At 34.0% G+C, this 23,405-nt stretch overlaps 3 protein-coding genes across 5 annotated transcripts; 1 reads left to right on the plus strand and 2 right to left on the minus strand.

The window, feature by feature from the left end:
- Positions 1-5,888: 5,888 nt before the first annotated feature.
- Positions 5,889-7,646, minus strand: ATPsyndelta (ATP synthase, delta subunit). 2 transcript variants are annotated; one of them, XM_017612267.1, is made up of 4 exons: positions 7,481-7,646; positions 7,153-7,357; positions 6,883-7,094; positions 5,889-6,076 (listed from the first exon to the last, which is right to left on the minus strand). In XM_017612267.1, the coding sequence occupies exons 2-4, from the start codon at positions 7,349-7,351 to the stop codon at positions 6,014-6,016; spliced, it is 474 nt and encodes a 157-aa protein (XP_017467756.1). In that variant the 5' UTR covers positions 7,352-7,357; positions 7,481-7,646; the 3' UTR covers positions 5,889-6,013. The 2 variants fall into 2 exon arrangements, with proteins under 2 accessions (XP_017467756.1, XP_017467757.1); XM_017612268.1 differs by having other exon boundaries at positions 7,153-7,377; positions 7,481-7,630.
- Positions 7,647-8,924: 1,278 nt separating this feature from the next.
- On the plus strand, positions 8,925-17,581 carry Lint-1 (l(3)mbt interacting protein 1). Its single transcript, XM_017612260.1, has 6 exons — positions 8,925-9,192; positions 9,251-9,286; positions 12,768-13,958; positions 16,783-16,972; positions 17,032-17,181; positions 17,239-17,581. The coding sequence occupies exons 1-6, from the start codon at positions 9,067-9,069 to the stop codon at positions 17,418-17,420; spliced, it is 1,875 nt and encodes a 624-aa protein (XP_017467749.1). The 5' UTR covers positions 8,925-9,066; the 3' UTR covers positions 17,421-17,581.
- Positions 17,438-22,565, minus strand: rtv (QVR superfamily protein rtv). 2 transcript variants are annotated; one of them, XM_017612271.1, is made up of 4 exons: positions 22,109-22,565; positions 19,336-19,509; positions 17,708-17,966; positions 17,438-17,677 (listed from the first exon to the last, which is right to left on the minus strand). In XM_017612271.1, the coding sequence occupies exons 1-3, from the start codon at positions 22,161-22,163 to the stop codon at positions 17,755-17,757; spliced, it is 441 nt and encodes a 146-aa protein (XP_017467760.1). In that variant the 5' UTR covers positions 22,164-22,565; the 3' UTR covers positions 17,438-17,677; positions 17,708-17,754. The 2 variants fall into 2 exon arrangements, with proteins under 2 accessions (XP_017467760.1, XP_017467759.1); XM_017612270.1 differs by having other exon boundaries at positions 17,438-17,966; positions 22,109-22,372.
- Positions 22,566-23,405: the final 840 nt, after the last annotated feature.

Here is a 23,405-nt window from a genome sequence, read left to right on the forward strand (position 1 = left end):
ATTAAAATTCGTCTATTTTTTGTAAATATTCTACAAAGTTTGGAAGTTTGATTTACATGGTCTTTTTTAGAAGTAGCTATATTTTCATAAAGAAATCATAAACATTAGCCAAAACTTACTAAAATGACTTTTCCCTATTCACATTCCCGCCACCGTATAGGTATATTGTATTGTTTATTATAAAAACAAAATTTTATGTTGCGATTCGATGCTTTAAAATTGTCCCGATTCTTATCCACAAAAATCTGGTCACCGTATGTATAGAACCCATACAAAAATTTGAAGCGAATCGAAGGCATGACATATCCTGCCTTATCCTGAGTTTCGCCCGAAAAAATTTACCCGAAAATTTGTCATCCGCCCATAGTAAAACCATGTAAACCAAGAGTGAAAAGTGAACCGGGTCGGGGAAAATGAGGCTTATGATAAGGCTGATTTTCTTTACGAAATACCTCCGATTTAAACTCATATAGTCGATTTTCGAAACAGGCCTTTATCTTCTACATTCCTTAAGCTAGGACAATAGTAGAGTCCGACCGATTAAACGGCCGATGCCGAGGGTAGTATCGGCGAAAAGAATCGGCATCGGTCGTTATTAGCCGATTCTTGAATGAGGTAATGTTCTTTAGTTATTTGATTATGTTTTTCTTTTGTTATTATAAAAGTTTATAAAAGAATTTGTTTTTAACAGAAAACATTGAATACTTTTTAATGTTTTATGTATTTGTTTTTGAAATTAACGATATATCTTAGAATTTATAATTTTAGTAAATCCACTTTAATTTTTAATTGTACAAAATTTATTACATATATACATACAGTATCGGCCATTCAATAGCAACCCCATTTCAAAGTTATATATTTTCTCACTCATGTTGGCTTATTTATTTCTGGGAATTTACAATAAAAATACAGTTAATTTTCTAACAAAAAAACATATAAACTCAATTTTAAAACTTCATAGAAAACTACAAAAAAATATAACAAATACACAGGCGGAGCAGGAACGCAGCACAGCAGAATCGTCCAAAAAATGAATAAATGGTTCATTAGGTTTCGAAATACACCAGGGTTGTTGCGAATATTCGCATTCGCATTCGCAACCGCGGAACTTCCGCATAAATTTTAACATTCGCATTCGCTTTCGCATTCCCAATAATCAATGCGGAGCTTTTGCGAATGCGAATATTGTGCAAGTGCACTGAAAAAACGTGTATCTAGCAAACAAAAAATTGTAGCCAACATTTTTTGCCTGTGGAGATGCTACGTTAATCGCTAGTTTTTTTCTAAGTGTAATTATTTTTTTTTCTCATAAAACTTAGTATGCTTAAGTTCCGTGTTCCCATTTGTTAGTCTTTCAGCTCAGAAACAAAAACATTTATTTTAATTTTGTGTAAATTGTCAAATTTAGCAAGCATCGAAATAAAGATGAAATGATATGTACTAAATAAGTTGACACACAAGTTCACAAATTAAATAAGAATTAATTCAAGGTGAATTTTATATCTATTGGGTATAGTATGGAAAGGGCTTAACTACCTAAAAATCCAAAATTCACTTTTTGATTGATTATGATGAATTTCATCGAATCATAAGTCCCCACATCGTTTTAGGCAATAAACAAATTTAGTTCGTTTAGGTTTTTTGTATTTCAGCGACAATGTGAAATACGCCCTTTTAAAATAGTATTAACGATATGTTGAAGATTTGCGTTCATTCGCCTCAAAAAAATATATCAAAACACATTGAGCGCATGGAATAGAACAACAAGACGGATTTGATGGGTTATGGTACCGACAGCGGTGAGTAATTAATTGTGATGCCTGCAACTAGGAAAAGCCGAGCTCATCTAACTAATAGAAAAAAAACTATATGCAAGCTATTCAATACTGGTCGTGATTCCAATAATTCAAATTATTATAAAAAGCGGGGTACCGTATTCGTTAGGTATGCCTATTTTTCTTACCAAACACTTGAATTATGAATCGCAAATTTTTTGAGTCCTTCAACACAACCTGCACTAAACTCGCAAAAAAAATTTGCTTAAAACTTGTATTTAAAAACGTAAAAAAGGTAATAAAAATGCGTTTAAAGCTTTCATTTGTTATTTTTTGATTGATTTTATTTGGAGATTTTTGCAAATGTCTTATCCACACGTTTGTTAGTTTTATAAAGAAAATAATTTTTACACTGAGGTTCACGCTGGTTTTTACCGCCGCCAGGTTATTCCTCTGCTTTTAATATATGTCTCTTTGTATGTTACACTCCATTGATATGTCCAAACGTCGCTCCACTGATACACGATGGCAATACCGCTGAGGGCCAGAACCACGTGCAAAAGTGTCTGCTTATATATGTATCATACGTTTTATTCCTTTCAATTCTTTATCAATTATATTAAATTAAAAGGTGTATTGTGCTTTAATGGTCCACAAGTAACCAGGTTATTCCTCTAATTATTAGTTATGTCAGAAGGTATTATTCAGATTAAAAATTTAAGTCGCTGGATACTAGGTCCTCATGTCGCCAGGTTATTCCTCAATTTGGTAATTTATAGAATTTTAATGGCAGGGAACTATGTCCTCACCTCACCAGGTTATTCCTCCAATTTGATAGTTTTATAATTATTCGTCAAATTATATTTTTAGGTTGTGATTGAAAAATTTTTTTATGGAACTGTACGATGCAGTTATGTATGTTCCTTTTTTATATCACAGCTACTTCGTTCATACGATAGACCGTATCAAGGGGTCCGCTTTAACATTTTCATTTAATTTTATAATCTACTTAGATTTTTTTTTTGTGGAGAGTGTTGCGCATTTTCTTCCATATAGCACATGATCAAAATATTTTTTTACATGGAAAAAAATCCGCAGCACCCTCGACAAAAAAAATTCTAAAAAATCAACGGTAATTTTTAGCGACTTGAAACTTGCACTTTATTATACTAAAATTGAATGGGCTACAAACCTGCATACCCGAAAATTTTCCAAATATTCTAATTAAAAATTTTGAAATTTTGATGACAATTTTTTGAAGTTTGATTAATTTTTTTACAATTTGTGCAAGCTTTGCAACTTTTGTTATTTTGGTTTCTGATATAGATTGAATTATATTTTAAATGAAAATTATTAAAAATAAATAAATAAACGTAATTTGCAAGCAATATCGTTTTGAATTTCGTTGCTAATTAGTTGCACGCATCTGTATATATACATATAGCAACGAAATTCAAAACGATATTGCTTGCAAATTACGTTTATTTATTTATTTTTAATAATTTTCTTTTAAAATATAATTCAATCTATATCAGAAACCAAAATAACAAAAGTTGCAAAGCTTGCACAAATTGTAAAAAAATTAATCAAACTTCAAAAAATTGTCATCAAAATTTCAAAATTTTTAATTAGAATATTTGGAAAATTTTCGGGTATGCAGGTTTGTAGCCCATTCAATTTTAGTATAATAAAGTGCAAGTTTCAAGTCGCTAAAAATTACCGTTGATTTTTTAGAATTTTTTTTGTCGAGGGTGCTGCGGATTTTTTTCCATGTAAAAAAATATTTTGATCATGTGCTATATGGAAGAAAATGCGCAACACTCTCCACAAAAAAAAAATCTAAGTAGATTATAAAATTAAATGAAAATGTTAAAGCGGACCCCTTGATACGGTCTATCGTATGAACGAAGTAGCTGTGATATAAAAAAGGAACATACATAACTGCATCGTACAGTTCCATAAAAAAATTTTTCAATCACAACCTAAAAATATAATTTGACGAATAATTATAAAACTATCAAATTGGAGGAATAACCTGGTGAGGTGAGGACATAGTTCCCTGCCATTAAAATTCTATAAATTACCAAATTGAGGAATAACCTGGCGACATGAGGACCTAGTATCCAGCGACTTAAATTTTTAATCTGAATAATACCTTCTGACATAACTAATAATTAGAGGAATAACCTGGTTACTTGTGGACCATTAAAGCACAATACACCTTTTAATTTAATATAATTGATAAAGAATTGAAAGGAATAAAACGTATGATACATATATAAGCAGACACTTTTGCACGTGGTTCTGGCCCTCAGCGGTATTGCCATCGTGTATCAGTGGAGCGACGTTTGGACATATCAATGGAGTGTAACATACAAAGAGACATATATTAAAAGCAGAGGAATAACCTGGCGGCGGTAAAAACCAGCGTGAACCTCAGTGTAAAAATTATTTTCTTTATAAAACTAACAAACGTGTGGATAAGACATTTGCAAAAATCTCCAAATAAAATCAATCAAAAAATAACAAATGAAAGCTTTAAACGCATTTTTATTACCTTTTTTACGTTTTTAAATACAAGTTTTAAGCAAATTTTTTTTGCGAGTTTAGTGCAGGTTGTGTTGAAGGACTCAAAAAATTTGCGATTCATAATTCAAGTGTTTGGTAAGAAAAATAGGCATACCTAACGAATACGGTACCCCGCTTTTTATAATAATTTGAATTATTGGAATCACGACCAGTATTGAATAGCTTGCATATAGTTTTTTTTCTATTAGTTAGATGAGCTCGGCTTTTCCTAGTTGCAGGCATCACAATTAATTACTCACCGCTGTCGGTACCATAACCCATCAAATCCGTCTTGTTGTTCTATTCCATGCGCTCAATGTGTTTTGATATATTTTTTTGAGGCGAATGAACGCAAATCTTCAACATATCGTTAATACTATTTTAAAAGGGCGTATTTCACATTGTCGCTGAAATACAAAAAACCTAAACGAACTAAATTTGTTTATTGCCTAAAACGATGTGGGGACTTATGATTCGATGAAATTCATCATAATCAATCAAAAAGTGAATTTTGGATTTTTAGGTAGTTAAGCCCTTTCCATACTATACCCAATAGATATAAAATTCACCTTGAATTAATTCTTATTTAATTTGTGAACTTGTGTGTCAACTTATTTAGTACATATCATTTCATCTTTATTTCGATGCTTGCTAAATTTGACAATTTACACAAAATTAAAATAAATGTTTTTGTTTCTGAGCTGAAAGACTAACAAATGGGAACACGGAACTTAAGCATACTAAGTTTTATGAGAAAAAAAAATAATTACACTTAGAAAAAAACTAGCGATTAACGTAGCATCTCCACAGGCAAAAAATGTTGGCTACAATTTTTTGTTTGCTAGATACACGTTTTTTCAGTGCACTTGCACAATATTCGCATTCGCAAAAGCTCCGCATTGATTATTGGGAATGCGAAAGCGAATGCGAATGTTAAAATTTATGCGGAAGTTCCGCGGTTGCGAATGCGAATGCGAATATTCGCAACAACCCTGGTGTATTTCGAAACCTAATGAACCATTTATTCATTTTTTGGACGATTCTGCTGTGCTGCGTTCCTGCTCCGCCTGTGTATTTGTTATATTTTTTTGTAGTTTTCTATGAAGTTTTAAAATTGAGTTTATATGTTTTTTTGTTAGAAAATTAACTGTATTTTTATTGTAAATTCCCAGAAATAAATAAGCCAACATGAGTGAGAAAATATATAACTTTGAAATGGGGTTGCTATTGAATGGCCGATACTGTATGTATATATGTAATAAATTTTGTACAATTAAAAATTAAAGTGGATTTACTAAAATTATAAATTCTAAGATATATCGTTAATTTCAAAAANGTTGACGTGATCCAAAGTTATGCTGTAACGTATATAAAAAAAAAAGAAATATTCCGAACTGATAACCTCCTCCTTTTTTCGAAGTCGGTTAAAAACTCGACAGGTCTACACGACCATACTCGTGGAGGAGTCATTTTGAACTGTAATGCCATTTACACTTTGTTTGCAAATTACCCACTTAAGTATGTATATTAAGAATCAGGGTATTTTGGTTGACATTGTTTTATTTATACCGGATTTTTGTTGATCAAATATTTTATACCAGCGTTAAATTTCAAATTTTTACTTTTCATTCAGTGCAAATTTATCCTTCTGAACTGAATGCAATAGTTTACTCCGCAGCTCGGACAAGAGCCTCAGCACACTCAACAGCAATGGCAGCTTCCGCTTTAGCCTGGAACCATTAAACAAATTTGTAATACATACATATACTTTATTGGCAAAAGAAGGTACGGTAGTAATTTGCCCACCAAAATTTTGCGTATTGTGAACTCAACGACAAATTATTAAACAAGTAATTTTTAAGCAAAAAACAAAACCGACTTCAATTCTTATACAAATATATATACATATATATATATATTTCATGATCCAATAATCGGATATAAACCATATTAGTATGGGACCACCTCTGAGACACTATCTGCTAAAATGCAAAATACAAAAACAAATTTTCGAAATCGGTTGATGTGGTCCAAAGGTATGCGGTAACATACATAAAAATAAAATAAATAAAATAAAAAATATATAAAAAAATATTCCGACGAACTGATTACCTCGTCCTTTTTGGGAAGTCGGTTAAAAACGGAGATTAAGCTTAAAAAAATTATTTGATATAATTTTTTTTAATTTGCTGTGATGTGTTTTTTTAAATTTGTGTATGTTAGAAAAAAAAACGTGCAAGTTATGCAGTATCATGATAAAAGTATTTAAATTTTTGTATCATGATGCAGTACTGCGCAAAAGTACTGAAGATAGCGAAACCGATGGCGTTCTCATGACAACCGAAACTACCCAGATTTATATCTTGCCAAAGAATGCTACTTCAGGAACTAAACTGTTGAACATGCTGTTACAATAACAAATGACAATTGCTTTTTATGCTCTTTCAAGAACCAAGCGTCATCCATTCCGCCTACCATTCTCAAAATTGGGGGCAAATTACTTAGCAATCAAATTCACAATTTAAACGTGTCTTACTTCTTCACTTGACGCGGAATTTAATTGTGATTGATACTGTGATAGGATCTGCTTTGCCTCAGAAATGTCAATATCTTCAACTTTATGTGCTTCTTCGGCCAACACTTGAACGGATGAATCTTCATTTACTGTAATTGAGCCACTAGATACGAAGAATTTTGAAGTCTTTCCGTCGTTTTCGATAACTTGCACCACGCCGGGCTTTAAAACGGCTATAAAGCAAAAACATGTGATTTTATATACGGATATAAAAATTAAATTATAAATTACCTAAAGTTGGCACATGCTTCGCAAGTATGCCAAAACTTCCACTGAATGAAGGAACATCGATTTGACGAACTTCTGCTTGATCATAAAAAGTTTGATTTGCAGCGGCAAAAGTTAATTTCATCTCATCAGCGAATCCACGCTTTTGCATTGTATTTATTCCGCGCAAAGCCAAACAGCGAGCATTCCTTACAATAGACATTGTTGGCTGAAAAAAAGTTGTGATTACTACACATTATATTATATAACATTGCAGGTTAGGAGCCCCTCGAGCCATATCGCTCTGGATGTATATTTTACCCAAATATTTTGTAACGGCCAAAAAACTTACACGTTTAGTTCAGAAGTGACTAAATATAAATAGATTGTAACGTGACGCAACACCGATTCTCCACTTGCAGTTCCACAGAAAATTCACTTTGGCAATGTACCTAGGGATGGCAACCATTAATTATTTGCTTGCAATACTCGACTGCTTTCCTTCAACATAAGAGCGAAATACACTACACAAGCAGCTTGCCAAGGCGAATTTATACAAGGTGGTATTACTGGTGAATTTAGATTTTCGCCGCAGTGCTTATTAATGTAAAAATGATGTTTGTTGTAAACAAGGCGAATTCATATTACAACAAACACACTAAATTCGTCAGTAGCACCACCTGGTATAAATTCGCCTTGGTTAGTGGCGAATTTAGACTACAAAAACAACCACCACATGTATTTTGTATTGCGGGTGCTATGTCAAATATCAATTCGCCCCAAAGTTTACATGTATTTTGTTTTTTGCTTTGATGTGTGTGCTGTCAAATCAGTAAAAGCAAAAACAAATTACATGTAAGGCGAAGAAATCAGCTAATCTTACAACACCACCTTGTATAAATTCGCCTTGCTGCTAGCCAAACCTTAGAGCTGCAAAACTAGCGATTGTACTATCGATAGTATCGATAGTTTAATTTTTGGATAAACATCAATTGTTTTCGGGCGATAGACGATAGTTTCGATAGAGCCGGTGCTTTGAAGTTTTGGGATCTTACTTAAGTGACGCTGTGAATTTAACTAAGGAAAATATTTAGAATTTCACGTTTAAGATTGTAATATTTATACTTATATATGTGCAATATTTACATTTACGTATGTGCATATGTATAAATTATACAAATTTTGTTCGGAGTTGAAGTTTCCTTACATATACAATACGATAGTATACGATACTATCGAAAATATCGATAGTATTTTTCAAAGTATCGAAACTATCGAATATTTGCTATCGATAGTTTTGCAGCCCTTCCAAACTCAAGGCGAATTTATACAAGGTGGTAGCAAGAATACAAAAACAACAACCACATGTATTTTGATCACGGCCAAAAAAATCTCAATTCATAAACGTTCTCTGACCTACATCCTTTGCCCCACGTTCTACCTAATGGGATTCATGAACCATCGTAAAGTTGATGCAAATGTCGCATTTGATGCAAAATTTGCCACTTTGCAACACAGCTGATTACTTTTGTTGGAAACTTTCTTGCGACATAATTGCGACATTGCCATATTATTTGAGCTTGCAATCATTGAACTTACGCGCGGCATTTTTAAAAACTACTTAATTCGCAACGTTGCCATTGCGACAACAATGATATTTTGCAAAGTTTTATGAATCGCCCTACTATGACACTACGGAAAACCCCCTACTTTTTGAATCAAAATTATCAAACGGCAACGCTGCAAGAACTGACGTTCTCTGAGCGGAGGAGCATTCACAATAGTTTTTGCGCCTGTGATTTTGGCGTTTTGATGCAGTTTTCCGTAATGTGCAAATGTCAATGGTTGTGAGTTGATGTTAATAGGAAAAGCATTTGTAACGTTTTTGGTCGCGACATTTAAACAAATTTTGTTCTGTTGGTTTTAGTAGTAGTAAGCATGTTGACCGGGAATTTTCGTGGTTTTCAATATTATTTGGATAATTTCTTCAAATTTCCAAAGGAAATCAAAAATGATATTGTTTACTGTCAGCGTTCACTTAAGGCTCATATTAAAGTGCACCAGGTAAAGAAAGTAAATTACAATCGTGATATCTATGAATACAAAGTATTTTCATTCTTAGATGGTCATTGATGTGTTTCAACAGGAAGAAGGCGCAGTAAGTAACAATATTAAGTTGTTTAATAAGGCATTTTTCACCCTTTCTTTAAACCCACGTTTTACTCGCCATTTAAACTTTCTAGAACCAAAAATAAAACTACATGTGAAATTGACCTGCGGTCGAGTTAAATACATATCGCTCATTTGCTGCAAGAGTGTCATAAATAAAAACAAGTAAGAAAGTCTAAGTTCGGGCGGAGCCGAACATTAAATACCCGGCGCAAATATGAAATATATGTGACACGTAAAGTTAAAAGGGACCTGCGGTCAGGAAAAAACGGAACACGTACATTTGTTATGTAGTATGCATTTGAATCGATCTTCTGGTGCGATTTAAAATATTTTAACAACCTTGTCATTCTTGTATCTATTATCCATTCGCCACTGCATTTCAAAGAAAAATATCTGATTTAAAATCCCTCGTTTACGTCTGTCAATTCAATCACTTGATATGCCTTTAGATACCCAGTGGATGCAACTTTTTATAGAGATTATAACCCTTACACGCAGAATTCAACTTTCTGCGTTGCTGTGTAGGAAAGAAATTTGTTAATTTTTACTATGGGAGTGTACTTATATAAATTGTAAACTTGTGTTTGGGAAGATTACGATAACCGGGGCTACAAATTCTGACTATGCCATTAGAAATCTGGGCTCCTCCACTTTTTGGTGCAGGGGCCTTCTAGTTTTAAAGATATTTAGTGGTAAATTATTTTTATTTTTTTTTTTTTTTAATAGTAATATATTATGAACTACATAACCGATTGAAAAAAGTAATGTGTCAAAATAAAGATAAATAACTTATCTTTCCGTTCATGTACATAATTTATATTTGTCTTCATATTTAAAACCCAAAAAATAGTAAAAAACAGAGTATTTATTTATTTATTTGTTAGAATCATAAAATAACTTTTTTAAAAAAATAATTACGTAAATAATGCTAAAGAAATGTTCATTATTTAGAAGTACAAGTGCCTTTAAATTAATATAAAGGAGAATTTTGCGTAGTAAGGGTTATAATCCCTAGAGAAATTCCGCCTCTCTTCTCCGGAAACACAAAAAGGAGAATTCTGCGTTGTAAAAGGGTGTTCACATGAGGCAATTTTCCGGGCAATTTACGTTCACACCAGGCGATTGTTGCTTTCAACTAAAAGTTTACTGTAAAATCGCCTCATGTAAACACCCTATAAGGCTTACGATTCGAAAGCGCAGCCGAAGGCCGCCTATGTAGAGGGATTTCCGGCACCTCTTCTCCGGCAACACAGAAAGGAAAACCTACCTTTTGAACAAAACATATTGCTTCTAAAATGCTATCGAAACACAAAAAATCTAAATATAATTGGAAGTTATTTTTTATCACCTCAAAGGCGTACGAATGGCATGTTCTTAACCATGGAAATGCCAAAATGCAAGTTTCAATTAAGTGAAAAATTAGTATTTTTTTACAACGCTTTTATCAACATGCAATGTTGTATGTCCAGACACCTTTGCTATAATTATAGATTATAATCAAAGTTTCTATAAAAAAGTCTAGATATCAAACTCGTCGGCAGGTATCATATCAAAGGCCATACAATACATACGAGAGGTAGATGTCGCCTGCCGGAAGTAGTTAAATATTGCGCCTAAAAATATACACTACATACGCCACAGCGGAAATGGACTACACGCCATTTCCTAAAATGATTATTATTTTTTGCTTAATGGTGCATTTACATGGTCATGATTCAATAATGAAAGGTTTTGTAAGTTAAACCCGGTCTCGCTCTAATTTTATGAGCTACGCTCCCACCCTACTAAAAACAAAAACAGGGAAGTTTTAGGAACATTTTTAAATATTTAGTAGTGAAAATTTTTCTTTCGGATTCTGAGCCCTTGAATCTGCATAGTATATGTAGTATAGCAAGATAAATTGGATGAGTACTAGGTATTTTAATCCCGGGATCCCAGCCTTTTTTAGGTCCCGAAAATCCTGGGGCAAATAATCCCGGGATTTTCGGGATTTGTAATTTTCACTGATGGCATAATAAAAACTCCTTTTCTTGACCAGCATTAGCTATATTTACTCTTTTATTTAATAATAATTATCTTTTCATAAATGTCTAGCTCATTATACATATAATACCGTGCGGTAGTAAATTTTACACAAAAAATCAATATATTCGTGAAACCATGGGCCAAATATAGTAATTTAAAAATGATTTTAAAAATTCAGAGAAATGTGCTTAGAGAAGAAGTATGGGTATAAAATTGATGAGGAAATCCTGTAGAATTTAAACAGATTCAAGTTTCTGGTGCAGAAGGGCTGGCTGGTAAATATTGTAAATGTTATTTTAAAATTTTATGCTTGAAATTTCGCAATATTTGTTTTTGCAAAAATTGTATGTTCAGGATTAATATAAACTCGTTTACATTCTCGAATTTCGTCCTTTTAACCTTATCAGCTTAAAAAATTTCCTATTCGTCCTTGTGCATCCTAAAAATTTAATTTAATTTTTTTCTGCCCAATTGGTATTAAGAAAAGCGCGCAATAGTTATGGTAAATGAGTCAACGAAGGCGTACTACCACAACACAATCGTGGTGTCTCCGAATAAGACTTAAGCGCAAAATAATACATGGCGCAAATCGTAACACACGGCAACTTGGTTTAGTCCAGAGATGGGCAAAGTGGCTCCCAGGAGCCTTTTGCACTTAGGAGCCGGCTTGGCACATTTAGGTGGTAGATGAGGGGTAACGTCAAGAGCCAGCGTTAAGTGGGAAGAAGAGCGTATTCAAATTTCTTGTACTCCGACTCTCATTACTAATATATATTATGATTTTAATATATTTTGTACATACCTTTTAGCCTGGGAACTGATTTAGCTCTTGCGTGGCACTTGCTGGCTTTTTGGCGGCTTTAAGTGCCAAAACTCTGCCCATCCCTGGTTTAGTCCATGGTGCAGTCGTGCTGAAAATCTGCGCTACTTCAGTAGTTTTTAACCGACATCCAAAAAAGGAGGAGGTTATCAGTTCGTCGGAATATTTTTTTTTTTTACCGATTTCGATAATTCTTTTTGCATCGGAAAGGTAGTCCCATACTAATCTGGTTAAGATCCGATCAGTGGATCTTGAGATATATATATATATATTTTTTTTTTATATGGGAGTTGAAGTCGGTTTTTTTTGCTAAAAATTACTTGTTTCATATAAAAATGCACATAAATAATCAGTACAATTAGAAAAGATCATTATATTTAGTAAAAAAAAAATTGCCAGCCTTGTGGGCCGTACATTCATAACAAATAAGCAATTCCGTTTTATTCAAATTGAATACCTTTCACTTAAATTTATTTTATCAAATTGAGTAAAAGGTCTGAACTTTTATGAAAAAACCTTTGCTTAGAAACCTTATGCATACGGCCCATTATGTATTGTATATATTTTTATATCTCTGTCGTCTTTCGTCTGACAATCTTGCTAATTTCATAATTTCTTACAGGATCCTGCGCAGAAGCAAAGAATTCTGGATGAAATTGAATCAGAAATTTACGAGATAAATGCTGAACAACACTTTCTATTCCTTCGGTTACGACGAATAATTGATGAATTCTCAAAAATGTTGAAAAGAAACGATGTTCCTATGGATTATGGAGCAACAAATGCTATGATTTCTCGGCATGTGGTACCGCTTATAAACGATCCCACTATCGAAATATTGCCTTCAACCGTACTATTTCGGAACACAGAACAAAAACTTATCGAAAAGTACTTTGAGGTCCAAAAAGAAAAAGTTGTTTATGAAATTAAGGACTCTGATGAAGAGGATAACTTACCTCAAATATCGGAGGAAACAATAGGAATGCGGTGGTCTAAGTCTATGTGCGAAATGGCTAACGAGACTTTAACTACAACTGATACGTGCTCGTTGCAAGGCCCAAATAGTTTCTCTCAAATGTCTTTGCTAAAACCAATTTCTCAACGAATGGTTGGCAATGTTGGTATCGGTTCAGACAATTTTGGAAATTTTCCTGATGCTTCAAGGTTTTTGCAAATGAATCTTGTGGAAGAAAAAAATATTGAGGATCAGAAAAATGCTGCGTTAGCACTCGATGACCCCTCTAAATTTTCCGATGTGCTATCTAAAAATGATGTCCCCAATGAACAATTGATTGATCTACCTGTATCAAAAAATGTGAAAATCAGTCGGCTGAATCTAAGGCAAGCTCTTAACAAGGCACGCACCGAAAATATGGTGGCAAAGGCAGCCGCGAACATGCTAGCACGCTCGACTCCCACTTCCACAATAAATCAATATAACACGCGCACTGACACGGCAATTACACATCCTCAAAGAAGATATGAAATTAGGACAAGAGCGGCAAGAAATAATGCTGGTAGCGCAGTATCGATCGCAACTCTTTCTAAGGAACGAAATAGTTCAGAGCTAAATTCATCCTCAGAGGATTCAAATCCTGAACCTCTTCCAATGCCCGCAAAACCTCATATAGGTTTCATAGAATTAACAGAACATCGAACTCTACCTGAACATTATGGGCAGGAAATGTTCTTACGACTTTTCCAACTATTCACTCCTACTGTTCTTGTCCAGATGCAACAAAGGCGATCAAAACGCAAACGCCGTTCTGTACACAACAACGAGCGGGCGGATTTTCACTATGGGCGCATTGAGGTAAAGTATTCGGTATATTAATATATGTATATATGTATATTAGACTGCATCCCTCCCCATACAAAAAAATGGGTACTGTTTTCCCATTGGAATTATAAAATTTATTATATTTTAAGACTTGCGCCAAAAATTGTTCAACGGAATCATAATAATGAGATTTTTGATGCTGTTTTTAAACTTTTTTCAAACTTGAATAACTCAGCCAAAACTTTACTCATTTAGGCAAGGTACCATTGGAAAGGTATTTTCCCGCCCTTTTTATTTATTTGCAAATAAACTCAATCACATCCCTTTTTTTGCAAACATCAACACATCTTTATTCAACTTGAAATGATGTTCGTTCATCTTACCTTTCTCTTTCATACCTTGAATCAGTTCATTTGCCAAGATATAAAAAAGATGAGAAAATACTTTTACAATGATACCACATAAAACCAAATTAGTATGGTTTTGTCTGAGATATTCAAGTTTTTCTCAATCCTATCTTTAAAAATTATAAGATTTCTTGAGCTTAGGCTCTTTTGTAATAATTTTTGTTCAAAAAGTAATTTAAGAAACTATTTTTTTTACAAAAAAAGTATATTTTTGGAGGTATTTTCAAATCGGTACAGCTCACGTAAAACTTAGTATTATCCCGAAATATTTTGGTGGAAGTTTTCAAATATAATAAATTTTGTAATCCCGGCGAAAAAACCGCTGCTTTTTTTTGGTGATGCAGCCTAATACATAATGTGACCAACCGTACTTCTTTCGGAAGTACAGTACTCCTTTTTGAGCCGTTGTACTTCGTACAGTCAAATGTACTACTTTGCAATATTTTGTACTACCTTTTAAATTGAGTTTTCTTTAACTGAAACGAAACGAACGAGTTTTCTTTAACGAAAAATTCTAAAAGGTTAGTCATCTCAGTTAAAAGGGTACCTGTAGATCAACACATATCGTCGCCTGGGTAAAAGAATGTCGTAAGCGCCACTTTGACGATTTTTAGTTCTAGAGGCAGTTATATATTTTGAAATAAGGTCTTTCGATTGGTGCTATCAGTTTTTAGATATCTCCTTTAGTTTCCGAGATATTGACTACAACTTTTTCGATAATTTAGTAAAAATTTAGTTGGTGATGCAGTCATATTAAACTAATCAATATCTTAAAAATGGCGTTCTCCATTTTCGGATATATACTTTAGTTTCCGAGATATTGAGTAAAAAGTGTCGTTAATTTGGTAGAAAATTTGATCACATTTTGTCGTATCTCGTACAAAGTGGCTGCCAAATGACGCTTATGACAAAATTTTACAAAAGAAAATCCTTCATAAACTCAAAACTAATTAACAGTAAACATTAAAAATTAAATAATTGAAGAATTTTAAGAACTAGTAACATTTTCAGAGACTTTGGAGAAAATCTATCTTCGCGTTTTTCAGAAATTGTATTCCAAACTTCAATCGCGATTTCCCACAAACTGCCGAAATTGACATACGACAATCTTTTACCCAGGCAACGATATGTAAATTATGACTGTCAATCACTTCACATCTGTAGCTGACAAATTTCATTGTAAGGTACTATTCAATCAATAAAAATTTGTAGACTTTGGCGTTGGCGTTGGTTTGACAGAACGCACGTTAAAAGTATGCTTGCTACAATGAACGCTTTGCACTGAATGCCTTGGCCACTAAATTAACATACTAACGACAGATAAATTAATATTTCATATCAATAAATTCATGAAAAAAGTATTTTTGGATTGTTCCTCCCTTTCAAGACTCGTATGGCCTGATTTTTGGAAAATAAAATAAAGAGGTTTATGATGGGAGATTTTCAAACAAATTTTTGATTTATGAAGAATTCTTTATTTTTTTATACTACTCGGCTTTCTCATGGAAATTTAATTTATATTCTTATAACTGCAGTCTACATACATATCGCGATTTTCTTCAAAGTTGTATTTATTCAATATTTACCTTATCTTGTCAATTTAACTGAATTAAGTTTTTCAAACAGTATTTTCGACAGTAAACTTCCTTAAACCGATTTAATTTAACACCAGAATTATAATATTTAAAATATTCCTCAAATATTCCCCGTAGCAAACTTTCCTAAACCTCTTTATTTTGATACCCATATTGCAACATTTAATTTATCTTACTAATTAAAACAAACAAAAATTTTCAAACAGGTTGCAACGTTCCCCAAAAAAAAATTTTCGGCTGTGAGCCTTTTGAAACCTCTTTATTTTGACAGTCATATTGCAATATTTAATACATCGTTGAAAACTGCTTTCTATTTCTATTTCTATACAGACAGACAATAAAAATTTCCCAAAAATTCTTGATTTGGCTTCTGTTGCTCGTATAAAGACCGCCCATATTAATTTTTCTTTAATATCTATTATGTACAGACATCGGCCTGTAAAAATTTTATTATACGTATAGATTTTCGGAAAATGGGCACGACACCGGTTATGCACTTCACCCATTTCTGCCAAGCCCCCAGTTCATTTGTTTAAATATATCACTAAGTGTAATTCGAAAATGTTTGTAATCGGGGGAGACCACGAGCTTTTCATGTACATAGTTTAAAGAAAGGTGAAAAAAACTATATTTAATCCGACCCAACTTATAATTCTTTACTTGTTAATTAAAAAATTAACTTTGTTGGATTGTTGTATATTCTGCCTTTACCATTTTTGTCATTATTTTAACACAATTTTCTCAGGTCCTGTACTTCTTTGAGCTTTGAAATACTTGGTCACATTACTAATACATATACATATGTATGCATGTATATATGTACATACATACATTATATTCTTTGTTAATTTTCAGTATGGTAGCTATCCGCCGCCAGAGAAGAAGCGAAAAGCATTCTTACTTTCACCTCAAATCAAACGTGATTTACAATCAAAACGTCCGAAACGCCCAAATATCGAAAAAAATGAGGATATTGTAACTTCGCGATCTAGTTCTAGTTCGCCAGATGAAAAACGCTGTTGCAATGAGTGCCTTAGAAGTGGAGGTACATACATATATCATATAAAATATATCACATAAAACTGTTAAATACTTCTTCGTTAGGTTGTTTTGAACAATGTGTCGAATGCAAAGGATATTATCACCAATTATGTCAAACGGAGTATCATGAAGAAATAGATTCTAAAATACAAAATATGCAGTTGTGTTTATGTCCGGCGTGTAGGCGTTCACACCCAATCCAAATAAATAAAGGTAGGAATGTTCCATTGTCTTTTTAAGGAATTTAACTCTGAATCTTTTTATGAACAGAAGCACAACAATACAAGCAATTGCATTCCACGGCAGAAGATCTCGAAAAAAAACTCTCCCACGAAAAAGATCGGCGCGCCAGCTTACAACAGGAGAGCAAGATGTACAAGTTACAAATGCGCAAACTGTTTAACATTGTCAACACTATTAAAAGCGATCAGGAGAATGAGAGTTCAGGATAAAAATTAGTCAAAGTAACTTTTTTTTAAAGGATAAGCTAACATTTCACATTTTTCACAATTCGCCTAGTTTTAATGTTTGATTTATGGGCTTTGAATTTTACGAGAGTAATTTAATTGTTATTATGTTGATTGAAATATAACTATTTTTTCTCTTTATTTAATATTGTTTAAAAACCGCTTATTTAAAAAATATATATATATTGTAAGTATTTATCCAACATTCGTACCTACATTCAAATTCACATAAAACACTTTCTGTGAAGTTGAGTAATCGGCCTATGGTCGCAGTGACTGGGAAAATATATTAACAGCACATAATAATTGAAGACTTAAATTAGTAACGATATAAGTAATTATGCATAAGTGCGAAGAAAGTAATTCCCAAAGTAAAAGTGGTGCCTCTAATTCTCGATGCAGGATTGCATAGGTCTCCTTGGCAAAAGCACATGTAAACTTTTTTGTAATTGTAAACCGTATTGGCACATCGATCCTGATTGTCATCTGGCCCCCGCTGCACACACATTCGCTGAATTGCTTGGTCGTAATCTGAATAAATTTCAATTTTATATGTATATGTATAAGACAAGTTCCATAGTTAAATGCAATAACTGAGCTTAATAAGTTTTTTGGATAGATCAGAAAATATAACCTCTACTTCCACATGAAAACAATTGGATAAAATCTATTTTTAATATTATAAAAAGATTATATAACACAATTTAATTTAACAGGAAATTCCTTCTTTTCACTATACGGAATTAACAGGAAATGTTGCGTTTCGCCTGAATAAAAATATTTGAAATACATATGTATTTATGTATGCATATATGCTGGTCCAAAATAAGTAAAGTAGGAATTTAAATGCTCTCCCCCCCTAGGATTGTACTATATCGAAAAATATACCCATCTTTTTATTTTGAAATCAAAAAATATTTAGAGGTGGCTCAAAGCGCTCAAAGTTTTCTATGTATTTTATGTAGGGGGAAAAGAACTTATCGTAGAAATGGTATGGGATTCTTGAAAATCAATATTTTTCGATCAGAAAGCTCTGGTTCTCTTCAGGAGACTTCCAAAAACAATAGCCATTTGTTTATTTAACCATTTTTTAATACTAAAGATTTTATATTTATCCCCCCATTGCATTTTATGACATTTTCTGGGGGTTTTGGCGGACCTATAAAATATAGCTACTATGCAAAAATGGGCAAATAAATAATTGGGTATTGTTATGGGGAATATACAATTTTTTTGATGCATATACATACATACGTTAAAGCCAAGATTTATAATTTTTGAAGAGGATAAAGTAGATAACAATACGAAAACCCCAATTCGACCAAAAAACATAAAAGTAAAAGTTTTGAGTAACGAGGGCAAATATCCATCCAATAATTCAAAGTTAAATTTTCATTATTTTGCTCTGCTGTTGGGCAGCATACAAAATTTCCCAAAGAATTTTGCTGTAGCGACAGTCCTTGGCCAGATATGAATCTGGGTCATTCCGGTTACGTAGACCCGACTGTCGTATGCTCTCATAACCTTCCCTCATACCAAAACATTTTTAACATACATTTTTTGCTGATAACAAAATTTAAAGAAACGTCCGCAACGCTGGAATTTGCCCGTATCGGTACGTTAATATAAAAATGCTCTATCTCACATCGTCGCTGAAAAACAAAAAGCCGTAGCTAACTATAAATTCAAATTCGGTTTTTTTTTTTTATTGATTATGAGCATTTCATTGAATTATAAGTCCCCTCATCGTTGCATGCACTAAAAATTTTATTTACTTAAGGCGTATTTGCATTTCAGCCACGGTGTGAGATACGGCCTTTCTATATTAAGGTAACGATATATTGGTTGATTCGTATATAGTATGTATATATGTATGTATACTGTTGAGAAACTCGGTTACCGTCTACTGCATATGCGCCACCACCTTCGATCACTTTTCCACACCATCCAGATGCACAAGGTATAGCCGCCAAACCAGGTTCCTGTTCAACATCAGTTGCGTTAAAGTTAAATGGATCTTTGCAGCTGCCAAGTTCGCCCCTGGAGCGACATTGATAACAGCGCCGTAATAAACCTATAAAGAAAAGAAATTCGTTGATGACAAAAGCTATAATTATACTCGAACAGTGTCTACCAAATGTATGCCTATTTCCTAACTGCTTCTATTGTATTTTGAGGGTTGAATGGAGTCTTAACAGGTCCCTGAGAATTGTTTCAATTACGTAACTAGTTTCAAATATGTAGCAGGGACATTTTCATGAGTAAATATAAGTTTAAGTTTTCGGTGTAATTAACCATTCATCATTGAAATTTGAGGGGTATCGCCGACCTAAGCGGGGTTAGGTCGCCGAAACAACAGCCCTTGGTTGGGTAAAACCCGAGTCATTCCGGTACGTAGAACCGGCTGTCTTGGGAATGTAAGCAATTTCTTGTGGGGTGTCACAGAAGTGAACACACTAACAGACCGTTGCTTGGGGAGGAGCCTCCGCCCAGGCACGTCAGGGGGCACCTATTCGTGTACAAGGACGCAGTCCAACAGTACGTGGACCAACCATTGGACCCGACGACATATAGACGAGCCATCAACGACATTCATAGAGAGTCAGTTACCACCTACCTCGACTCTCGACCTATGAATGCCGTAATACGAGCCCAATCACCACCTGTAGAAGAGACGGAGCTTCAACTGCCACGAGAGACCCGCGTTACCCTGGCTCAATTACGGTCTGGATACTGTAGCCGCCTTAACAGCTACCTGTCCAGACTCGACCCCAATATCCCCAATGAGTGCCCGGCATGTGGAGAGTCCCCCCACGACACCAACCACCTATTTACATGCCAGCTCAATCCGACTTAGCTAACACCCCTCTCCCTCTGGTCCGAACCCATCGAAACAGCTCGTTTCCTGGGCCTCCCGTTAGTTGATCTTGACGAAAATGATTGAACGTAGACCCGAGAAGGGCGGGGCTTAGTAGTGCCGCTACAACAACAACAACAACAACATCAATCATTGAATTAATCGCGTTTCAGCCAATGAAGAACTATAAAAACATTGCAACCATTGATGCACAATTTACTAAAAAGTAGGAAGACACCCCCCATTTCCATTATTTAACGCTGTTCTTTATGGACTTAACGTGGTAATTTCGCATTTTGGCATGAAACAAAATTAAAAAATGGACAATACCTCTAGGTCAAATTCATTTTTTCTTCCAACTATCGACACATAATGGTCACTGTCACAGAATTCATCGTAGTCCAATTTTTCGTGATTCGCTATTCGAGTTCAATGATAGCATTTTCGTAGATTTGTCGAAAAATTGGACTACAATGGATTCAGTAGCTTTTTCTTAAAGTTTCAGACCTTTTACAGATATTCGGGCTATTGGTGATTCCATCCTACTGCGATTTTTCGTGAAATCTACACAAAAGCAATAAGTGAATCAAAATTGTTACGAACATTCGTATGGAAAATGTATGTACATATGTATATATGCATGTATATCATCGTATTGTTGTATTAATTGGTAATAGCAAAAAATTTGGTTCATTATGCTCTAAAAAAAATCTGTGTGCAAGATTAAAATTTTTGCTCAATATCTTAGGCTCACCCAAGTCCATCAAAATTCAAGTGGTAAAAAAAAAAATTGTTTATTTCGATTCTCTGCAAAAAATGGTCCATATACCAAATTATGTAGGACTAATTCTTTCGAAGATAATTGCAATTTTAGTAAAAAAAAATATGTTAATTTATTTATTAATTTTTAGTTTTTGAACACATTGAACTTTGATGGACTTGGGCGAGCCTAAGATATTGACCAAAAATTTTAATCTTGCACACAGATTTTTTTAGAGCATAACGAACCAAATTTTTGCTATTACCAATCGAAATTCTAAAAAAGTGGATTTTCGGCCCACGCTAATGTATATGCTACCGGCCAAGTCCGATCTTAGGACAAACTAGATTTGCCTGGGCTAAACTAGATCAGGAGCCACAGTATTTTTGCCGCCGAACACTTTCCGCGTAGGCGGCCTTGGGCTGTGCTTCAAAAAAATAACTCCAGCTACGCAGTACACAGTATTGTTGCGTCGAGCTTGTTACCGCGTTGGACGGATGTACTGGATCTTAATAGAACCAGTTTAGCCTAGGAAAAACGAGTTTGTCCTAAGATCGGGATTGGCCGGTAACATATACTACATCAAAACGTATGCTACATACATATGTACATTTGCTGCTATTAGGATTCAATCGGACTAAGAAAGATTCAGCAATAGCCCCGATGGTAATTGTATCTGTCATTGGTGTTGTAACAGCGTAAACATTCCCCAAACATCTTCGGCAAACTCTTCTGAAATTACAGTCCTTGCCCAGAAATAAATCGAGATTATCGAGATGATAGCGACGAACGACTGTTAGTTGGAAACGGTTGTGGTTGTAACAGCATGTCCCAACCAATTTTGGGAATGCTGCTGTTGTGGCATTCCTCGGCCAGAAATAAATCTAGGTTTCAATTCCATACTTTGCTGCAAACATTGAATGTGCATACATACATACATATATACATAAAATATGTGTTGTACATGAATGTGTTTATGTATGTGTGTATCTACGTAGCAACAGAACAAAAGACTTCAACTAAAGCGAACGCGAAGTTGTCTGCAGTTTTACTAACCATTCGATATATGAGCACTGAAAAGTATAACTAAAACAACACATTTTTTATACATTTTGGCTTAGTTATTTATGATTTTTTAAATGTCAGTGTTTTTTAATATATGTATAAACTTCGTCGGTAATTCCTCAGCAACTTATTAATTTAGTTTTGAGTGTTGCCACACAAGTCAAATATTTGATAAACTTTATGATTGGTTTCATGAACCACCAACACAAGATCACGCAAGAATAAGAGAGTGAAAAAAGTAAATTTTTTGAGCCATCTTGTTTAGCTGCAGAACGAAAGAAAAGTAAACAAAGCAAAGAATGCAACGAAAACCAAAATTATTGCCAGACACTTTAAACACACAATTTAGCTCAAATGATTCATTAAAACGCTTTAAAACGTGTTGTCATGTTTAATTAACTCTTATTTAGTTAAATAAAAGAGTCAAATAGTGGTGTTTGTGATGTAAACAAACAAACCAGTGCTTGCCACAATGAACGTTTGATAGCAAATACTTTGGCCATCAAATTAACATGCTACATGCGACAGATAAATTAATAGTGGTATTCACCAAATTGAGCAAGTGGCCTGAAGATGATCTGCTCTTTTGCCAGACTGCCAAGCCACTTGCTCACTTTAGTGCAAGGCGAATTTATACAAGGTGGTGCTCAAGGTGAATTTAGATTTTCGCCGCGGTACTTTATGTCAAAATGATGTCTTGTAATATGAATTCGCCTTGTTAACAGCAAACACATCATTTTGACATTAGGAAGTACCGTGGCGAAAATCTAAATTCGCCAGTAAGTCCCCTTTCAGACACGTCAAGTCTTGCTTTCAAGTTTGCTCGTTCGTTGGCGAAGGAGGTGGGAAGAGTACAGATACCTCCGTACCGTCAATACGTTTTAAGTTTTCTTGTCTCTTTTGATATTTTCGTTACTTCCCATTTAAGAACCTAGGACTTGAATTCAACTAAAGTTGACGCGTGTGGAAGCAAATAGAAAACACAAAAGAGTATGCGAAAAAAATTGCTTTCAAGACTTGACGTGTCTGAAAGAGGACTAATACCGCCTTGCTTTGGTGAATACCACTACAAAAACTTGAATTCAACAGAATTGAAGCGTGTAAAAGCAAGTAGAAAACACAAAAGAGAATGGGCATGAATTGCTTTCAAGTACTTGAATCATGTAATTCAGGTGTAAACGTAAAATCGAAAAAAATTAGGTCTGTTCGATAAGTGCACTCATGATGGAATAATAACACTGTGCAACAGCATTTTTTGGGGCGCAATAATTCCAACGCAGGATGAAAG

This window comes from Rhagoletis zephyria, unplaced genomic scaffold (assembly GCF_001687245.7).
Source record: "Rhagoletis zephyria isolate East Lansing unplaced genomic scaffold, Rhagoletis_zephyria_1.1 Rzeph_scaffold_00519, whole genome shotgun sequence".
In the NCBI taxonomy this organism is placed as follows: Eukaryota; Metazoa; Arthropoda; class Insecta; order Diptera; family Tephritidae; genus Rhagoletis; species Rhagoletis zephyria.

What these genes read in the sequence shown, in the direction of transcription:
- rtv (XM_017612271.1), bottom strand. Translation starts at nt 22,163, where the DNA reads ATGTATAAAAAATGTGTTGTTTTAGTTATACTTTTCAGTGCTCATATA. An exon ending in CAGTGCTCATATATCGAATG is followed by an intron (nt 19,510 to 22,108) that starts GTTAGTAAAACT and finishes TTTTCTTTATAG; the next exon opens with GTTTATTACGGCGCTGTTAT. An exon ending in TGGCGCATATGCAGTAGACG is followed by an intron (nt 17,967 to 19,335) that starts GTAACCGAGTTT and finishes AAATTTATTCAG; the next exon opens with ATTACGACCAAGCAATTCAG.
- Lint-1 (XM_017612260.1), top strand. Translation starts at nt 9,067, where the DNA reads ATGTTGACCGGGAATTTTCGTGGTTTTCAATATTATTTGGATAATTTC. An exon ending in TTCACTATGGGCGCATTGAG is followed by an intron (nt 13,959 to 16,782) that starts GTAAAGTATTCG and finishes GTTAATTTTCAG; the next exon opens with TATGGTAGCTATCCGCCGCC. An exon ending in CCCAATCCAAATAAATAAAG is followed by an intron (nt 17,182 to 17,238) that starts GTAGGAATGTTC and finishes TTTTATGAACAG; the next exon opens with AAGCACAACAATACAAGCAA.
- ATPsyndelta (XM_017612267.1), bottom strand. Translation starts at nt 7,351, where the DNA reads ATGTCTATTGTAAGGAATGCTCGCTGTTTGGCTTTGCGCGGAATAAAT. An exon ending in GAAGCATGTGCCAACTTTAG is followed by an intron (nt 7,095 to 7,152) that starts GTAATTTATAAT and finishes TTTGCTTTATAG; the next exon opens with CCGTTTTAAAGCCCGGCGTG. An exon ending in ATTCCGCGTCAAGTGAAGAA is followed by an intron (nt 6,077 to 6,882) that starts GTAAGACACGTT and finishes TAATGGTTCCAG; the next exon opens with GCTAAAGCGGAAGCTGCCAT.